At 39.0% G+C, this 8,203-nt stretch overlaps 1 protein-coding gene across 1 annotated transcript; it reads right to left on the bottom strand.

The window, feature by feature from the left end:
- LOC114180529 lies at positions 1 to 677 on the bottom strand. Its single transcript, XM_028066842.1, has 2 exons — positions 486 to 677; positions 1 to 393 (listed from the first exon to the last, which is right to left on the bottom strand). The coding sequence occupies exons 1-2, from the start codon at positions 675 to 677 to the stop codon at positions 1 to 3; spliced, it is 585 nt and encodes a 194-aa protein (XP_027922643.1).
- Positions 678 to 8,203: the final 7,526 nt, after the last annotated feature.

The raw sequence follows: 8,203 nt of genomic DNA, 5'->3' as shown, positions 1-8,203 counted from the left end.
CTATTTCCCCAAAAGCTCCTCAATCTGACTCTTGAGTTCCACCAACTCCGTCGGCGCCATCCGATATGGGGCCATCGACACCGGGCCGGTTCCCGGTACCAGGTCAATAGAGAATTCCACTTCTCTATTGGGAGGTAAACCTGGCACTTCCGTCGGGAATACATCTTCAAATTCATGCACGACAGGTATAACTGACGTCCCCTCCTCTTTCTCTACCTCCAGATGTGTGAAGATTATGTAACATTGTGCACCCCCTTGTAGTTCCTTCATAACCCCCTGAGATGTTAACAACTCAGGTTCCTCTGAGATGGGGAAAAGCAGCTTCTTCTCTCGACAATCTATAAGAATGCAATTGGTAGAGAGCCAATCCATTCCCAAGATCAGCTCTAACTCCTGCAGAGGTAAACAAATCAGATTTACTTTATACCTGCGTCCTTCTACCTCCATTGGACACCTAGCACACAAGGACGATGTCCTGACCAAACCCGATGCCGGAGTAGACACCACAAGTTTACACTGCAACTCACACACATCGACAAACTCAACTTTTTCACACATGCATCTAACACAAATGAGTGTGTCGCTCCAGAGTCATATAGCACACAACAAGCTTTTCCAACTATCATACAATGGCCTATAACGAGGTTACCTGAACCTTCTGCCTCCGCCCTGGTCATGGCGTACACTCTACCAGTCGCTTAAGGCCTATTGCCTTTGTGCCTCTGCTGGTTATGCGCAGGAGTCTGTATTGGAGGTCGCATCATTGAAAAAAATTAATACTTACTCTTGTAACATGTTTTTCAAAGCAGATGGAATCTTCCTATTGCATAAATAAAACCATACAACCGTGCATTATCTTAGAATGATGACACATAGTTGTCAATGATACCTACCGTCAATCACAAGTACTCAGCAGAAATAATTAATAATACTTCATAAAATATTACTAGAAAAAAAACACACGCATCAATGTATGGCGCAAAGTAGATCTCTCTATTTGACTCAACCATCCATGTTTGCAAATAAAGTTTGATGTGGTCATGTGAGTTTCCCGAAGGTTGAATGGTTTGAGGTTCAATGAATCCATATACGGTAGATCGACCTTGGTCCACAATGAATCTATAATAAATCTACATACATAAAATAAAAATTAATGCAACAATAATATTAAAAAATCAAATACAATTAGTCCAATTTTACAAATAACAATAAATATAATTTTATTTCGTAATTTTACAAATATTATTATAAAAATTCAATTAAAAAAAGAAATAGGCCAAAAAAACTAAAAAAAATAGTCTAAGATAAAAATTATAATTGCAAATAAAAAAATACAAGTAATATACAATGAAAAAGAGATAACAAGCAAAATAGTCTCAAAACGATGCAAATGGGGATGAAAACGTATAATATTCGGTTGAAAACGCCTAAAATCAATCCACAATCAAATACCAACTAGTTTGGTGGTGAAAAATGTTCGAAACTCACCTAGAGGAGGTCGGAATAATGGTCACCGACGAGAAGGATCGCGAAACACTGCAAATGAGGATGAAAACAGAAAATATTCGGTTCAAAACGCCTAAAATCAATCCATAATCAAATCCCAACAAGTTTGGTGGTGAAAAACGTTCAAAAATTACCTGGAGGTGCTCGGAATGGTGGTTGCCGATGAAGAAGCTTCGCAAAAAATTGGTGGCACGACGAAACAATTAGGGTTTATGCGTTTCGCATAGAGAAAACCCAAAAATTGACGTCGGGGCTGCGTGGTCAGACGTTACTTAACGTCGGTGCAGAGGGGGTCAAACGTTAAATTAAGTCGGGGCAGAGTGGGTCAGACGTTAAATTAAGTCGGGGGCAGAGAGCTCAGACGTTAATTTTTACATAACGTTGGGGTACTGTGGGTCAGACGTTAAATTACGTCTGTGTTGGAATGGGCAGAAGTTAAAAAAGTCAAATAATTTACAAAAATGCCACCGGTCATTTTTAATGTGGGATTTTTTCTAGACAGACGTTATATGGGTGACGTTATAAGACTTTTTTGTGTTAGTGTCACCAGCTGTTGCTGTTCAAGTGCTACCGCCTGTCGCTGCATTAATTCTTCATGTTATTGCATCATTGTCGTACTTTGCTGCGTCATAGCAGCTACCGTTGCCTCAATCGCTCTGGCGATATCTGGCACATCGCCTTGGGAAGATTGCAGAGTCCTACGAGATGGTGCCATAGTTCACTGGCACACAGGAAATCACTTGGTTAGGCTCGATAAGACATGATTTAGCTAAGAACACACAGAAAGACACAGAGAAAACTAAGTGGACACCAAAGTCCACAGACCTAAGGAACGACTGCTCTGATACCATAAATGTAACGCCCCAAATAAATAGATAAAGCCCATTTTAATAAAAACGCCACATACATAATATCCAGAGGGTACGCAGATTTGGGATATGAAGTACTCCGTACCCCAACATATCCATAAAACATAAAAGAGGCCCCACACGGCCTAAAACAAAATACACTAGTGAACTAATAGTATTAGGTCTTGTACAGATAAAAAAAGCATAGCAAATAAATTCTTCAGCGATGGGCCCCATAGTGGGCCCAAATACCCGTCCAGTCCATGAAGCTGTATCATTCCTATCATCATTACCACTGTCAGATGTTCTCCTATCTGCTCACATTAATAAAATTGATGATCATCGCAATAAGAGAAGAGCCACATACAAGATAACCAAACAAGCAAACATGGTAAGCTAGTGTAAAGAAATCTTATATCACAATAGTCAACATGCAATCTCAGAGTCAAACATGAATAACAGACATTCACACGTGGATTACCAAAATCATTTAAGACCCCCAAGACTTGACTATTCGGATACGCATAATGAGGCACCACCACACGACAGTGGAATTATGTCCTAGCAATGAGGCGTCACCACGAGGCCTTCGCGGAATTACGTCCTGCCCTTGAGGCACCACCACGATACTCGCGTGGAATTACGTCCTTATGTTGAGGCACCACCAGGGACTCCCCTTAAGAAGGTCCATGGAATTACGTCCAACAGATGAGGCGCCACCAAGAGCTCTCACTACAAGAGTCATGAAATTACGCCCTACCCAAACTTTCTACATGTTCCACCCACCAAATCAGGAAGTCCCCATAACACTAATATCATGTATAAGCAACAAATCATACAACTCATTCTTTCCAAATCCATACCGAATAAGATAACATACCATTTCCATCTTAAACTCATATATTCATCGTGGCATCATCCCGTAACCTTTTAGTAAAGCATTTAGATAAGACAAGGAAGCCACACCTCAATGAACCAATCAACAATAGCACCAAAACCTGCCCGCAGTCTCGCTCAAGCTAACAGGCCTCGCTCAGGCGAGAGAGGCCCTCTCGCTCAAGCGAAACCCTTCTCGCCTAGGCGAGAGCGCGACAGAGAAATAGTGGGTTTTGCGATGTCTCACTCTGGCGAGCCCCTTCTCGCTTAAGCGAGACTGCATCTCGCTAAAAAAAAGAAACTAGGTCGCCTGAGCAACCGTTCGCACAAAAATGCTTGGGCGAGCCTCTATTAGTCTCGCCTAGGCGAGGCATGCTCGCTTGGGCGAGAAAACCAGTGCCCGCTACTGTTCATTCACACAACAGTCATGCAAACATCACACCTAAAGGCTACAACGATATTTTTATCAAATCACAGTAGCATGCAGTCCAAAGAATCATACAAGAATATTAGAGCAAGCTAATAACGATTAGACACACGGACCCTAGCTTCCCTTACCTGGAAAGGGCTTATACGAGATCTCGACACCAACTACGGAGTGCAACAGTTCGAGAAGTAGTCTCAGAAACGGGAAGAACAGCGGGGCAGTGAAAGAACAAAGTTACTATGGAAGCCAAAAAGGTAGAACACGTAAATAAGCTTCAAGGAGTACAGGTACGAGCTTGAGAAACACTTACATGGAGCGAAAAACAGAACTAAGCTCGAGAAATCTTTGGCCAATATCGGAGTCAAGCCCTAACAAAGTGTTCTGAAAGGAAAGGGGCAACGCTTAGGGTTCTGTTTTGCAAGAATGAATCAGAATTGGAAACCCTAGCAGCTTTAGGGCCTTAACACCCTATGGGCCAGCCCTTAGGCCCAACAGATTAAGGCCAACCCTTAAACAGTACGGCAGAAATAAAACTGGTCCTTACATCAATGATGGCAATCTAAAAAAGAGGCAATTTTATGCCAAATATTAGAGACATTTAACATATATATGGAAATACTTTAGTTCTGTTACTTCATATCAATGCATATAAATAAATAAGTTTATCTCAAAGAATTAAACACCAAATATATTTAGATAATGAACTAAGCTTATAACAAAACCATAAGAAGTGTCATTGTTGGTGACTTGTAACATCTGCAAGAAGTTTAGACTCATCAATGATTCCTTTATGGCTAAAAATATCTTCAACAATTTCATCTACACATAACTAATTGAAATATCATCAAACCACTGGTTTAGAGTTAGTGATGAAGGATTGATCCCAACCAAGAATGAAGGCACATGCTTAAGAAGACTAAGCATGTTTAGAAAGGAAGTTCACTAATCCTTCATCCATTTCATTTATGTTTGTTATTTTTGATTCCCTAAGTTGACTTAGTTGAATCAACTTTAGTTGACTTGTTGACCTTTGACTAGGCTTGACTTGTTGACTATAGTTGACTTGACTTAAGCCAACATGCTAATCTATGTTTATTTGCTTTGTAGGTTAATTAGGAGTAAGAAAGCAATGCTAGGTGGCGCATGGTGATTGGGGAGCATAAATGATGTGGATGAGAGAGTAAAGCAAAGGCATAAAGCATAAAGTAAAAGGCACAAAACAAGTGTACCTATGTACCTTTGGTCTCCTTTGTTTTTAGCACACTTTGGCCACCTTTTGGAGACATATGAGACACATTCTTTGTCTCCTTTTGTGCTAGAACGAAATTAGCCTTGCACACACCATAGTTGGCTCTTTTGTCTCTCATTTTTGTAACCTTATTTGGCCTAGTTTCTAGAATCTAGGGTTAGGTTTTTGTAGAGACATCCTTAGGTATCTTTTATTTGCTTAGAGGCCCCTAAACTCCTCTATATAAGGGGTGCTCCTAGACTTGTAAAAGGGTTGAACATTTTGAAGTAAAAACACTCTTGTGTCTCAACCATTTGTGAGAGTTTCCTCCCTTGGGAGTGAATACTTTTAAGCCTTATCTTGCATAGCAAGTGGCGGCACACATCCACTCATCTTCAAGGTTGCCATGGCTTATAGCCTAGCCTTGTAGTGGCGTGCTTCTCACATTTTTACCATCTCTTTCCTTTCTATTTTATGTTTTCTTCTTCCTTTAATTGTTCTTGGTTTTCTATGGTTTATGTGATTTCCATTTCCTTTTTGTTTTGAATCAATCCATCATCTTCTTCTCTTGAGCTTTGTGAAAGGAACCTTCACATCTAGATAGCTTGCTATCTTAATGTCCAGTGGGAATTTCACTTAACTTTCTTAATCAACTCACACCATATTCAATAATCTAAAAAGAAACAAGCTAATCCTTCATCATTTGGTATCTAGAGCCTAGGTTATCTTGAATATGGTGTTTTCATGTTCTAACCTTGTCTTGTGTAGCTATCTTTGAATGGTCCACATAAAAACAATGCTGGCAGAAACTGTTCACTATTTTAAAAGTTTAAACTGCACCTGCTCAGTGGTCCAAAAATTACGTTCTTGATGTTAAAAGAAAGCTCTGTTAGTCTAGTTTTTAACAAAAAAAGAACCAATGCATTTGGAGTTTTGTGGGGAGAGTTATGATTGAAATAGTGAGCAAAGGTCAGAACTGCCGAGATCACCGCGAATCAACGTTTTTCAGGTTATGTTGGGCAGTTTTGGCTACTGTTTTTGTTACTCTTCTTACTCCTAAATGTGGTTGGATGCTTAGTCTTTGACACTCAAATCCATGAGTTTAAATGCATGATAGCTACATGTTTGTGTCTTTGTGTATGTCATGTTGAGTCTTTAAATGTGTCTAACTTTTGCTTGAGTCTCTTGTCATATGCTTCTTTGAGTTTTCTTGTTCTTGTTTCTAAGTATTTGAGCTATTGCATGAGATGTATGCCTTATGTTGTTGTATGCTCCTTGAAATTGATTTTGACCTAATTTTTTTGGGAACTAAGTGTTCAAGACACCCTAAAATATCCTTCTCATCATCTTAAGTACCTAGTTTTGAAAAGAAAAATTATTTTCATGACCAAAAACAGTTTGGCCGAGAGCTAATGTGTTGCTTGGTGAATCCATTTGGCCATTTTTACTAGGTGTTATGCTACCAAATTTTATACTTGGATTTTGGGTGATATTGGCAAATTAGTTCCATGCTTTAACTTGGTTATGATTTTTCTTGGTGTATGCATAATTTGAGGTATAATCTTGGCTTGTTCAAATGCTTTCCATAGAGTCTTTGAAAGTGCTTTTCATTGCTTTAGTCTTGTTCAAGTTTTGTCTTTAAAAACAAGTTTCCTTAGAAGTTAAACTTTCTTGTTTTTTTGAGCTTTTCTTGCTTGTCACTAGGTGTTCTTTGTTTTGTCTTAGTAGTTTTCTTTTCTTGAAACTCTTGGGATGTTGTGGCCGAATCACTTGTATTTCATTTGAAAGGTTTTGAACAAGTTTTTAAAAGTGTTTGATTCACTCCTTTGATGGATTTTGAGTGCTAGCCTTGCCTTGTTACTTTGGGAGAGTGATCTAAACACTTGGGTTACATTTTGGGTTGAATTTGGTCTCGGTTTTCATGTTGTCTAACCTCTAATCCATTTATTTTGTCTCGGATTTGAGTGTTTTTGTTGTTGGAATCATGGCAAGTTCATCAAATGCACCTACACCAAACAAAAACAATACATTGATGAGATTACTTCGGGATTTGGAGTTGTCTAGGAAGGAGGCCTTTGAACAATTGAGAAAAGACAAGAAGCAAAGTGACCTAAGAATCCAAGAGCACATTGAAAGGCTTGAAGCTAAAGAGCAAGAAAGAGAGGCTAGGAAAAGAGGGCATTCTAGGCGCAACCCATCACAAGAGCAGCAAACTCCAAAGATTCCTAAGTTCTATGGTGGAAGTGATCCCAAAGTCTTCCTTGATTGGGAAGCTAAAGTTGATCAAATTTTCATTGAAAATCATGTAAAGGATCAAGCACAAGTTGATCCAGTTGTTTTAGGATTTTTGGAGTATGCCAATACTTGGTGGCATAAAGTTTGTAAGAATTATGACCAAGGGCCACCCGCAGCTTCTTGGATGGACATTAAAACTCTTATGCGCGCTAGATTTGTTCCTCCCTCCTATAGGAAGGAACTTCTTTTGAAGCTCCAAAGGCTTCACCAAGGTTCTATGAGTGTGAGTGAGTACTTTAAAGAATTAGAGTCTCAAATGCGTAGGGTTGAAATAAAAGAAACTAACAAAGAGAAAATAAAAAGATTTGTGAGTGGTCTTAGGAGAGACATACAAGACCAAGTAGAGTTGTATGAGTACTCCACTCTTGAAAATGTTTTCACACTTGCCCTTGGGATTGAAATTCAATTGAAAAAAAAAATAAGGGCAAATAAGAGTTACTCACCCAACCACTACTTTAGTCACTCATGGAAGGGAAAGGATAAAAAGAAACATGATAAGTTCCCTTCTAACTCTCATCAAGAACCACCAAGTAAAAGTATGTCACCAAGTGATCACATTCACCATTCCACTTCTCCAAGATCAAGTTCCATTAAATGTTTTAAATGTTTGGGTTATAATCACATTGCTTTAAATTGCCCAACCAAAAGGACCATGATCTTAAAGAAGAGTAATGATGTTGAAAGTGAACACTCATCTACCCATTCTCTTTCAAAAGAATCTTCTTCCTCTAGTAAAAATAAAATTTTTGAGAAAGACCCTATGTTATTAAGGTGTATGATAGGTCAGATCAAAGTGAGCTTGAACCAACTCAAAGAGAAAACTTTTTCAATCTAGATGCAAAATTAACAAATGGGTTTGCTCTCTAATTATTGATGGAGGAAGTAGTTCCAATGTAGCTAGCACAAGGTTGGTGGAAAAGCTTAGCTTAGAGACCATTCCTCATGCTAAGCCCTACAAGCTTGCTTGGATAAGTAAAGAGGGAGAAATAGATGTAAATAAACAAGTCCTAATTAACTTCTCTA

Source organism: Vigna unguiculata, chromosome 4, assembly GCF_004118075.2.
Source record: "Vigna unguiculata cultivar IT97K-499-35 chromosome 4, ASM411807v1, whole genome shotgun sequence".
Taxonomy (NCBI): Eukaryota; Viridiplantae; Streptophyta; class Magnoliopsida; order Fabales; family Fabaceae; genus Vigna; species Vigna unguiculata.
This window is presented reverse-complemented; position numbering and strand designations above follow the sequence as displayed.

Coding starts and splice junctions, on each gene's coding strand:
- LOC114180529 (XM_028066842.1), bottom strand. CDS start 677: ATGACCAGGGCGGAGGCAGAAGGTTCAGGTAACCTCGTTATAGGCCAT. Junction 394..485: donor GGTGTCTACTCCGGCATCGG/GTTTGGTCAGGA, acceptor TTACCTCTGCAG/GAGTTAGAGCTGATCTTGGG.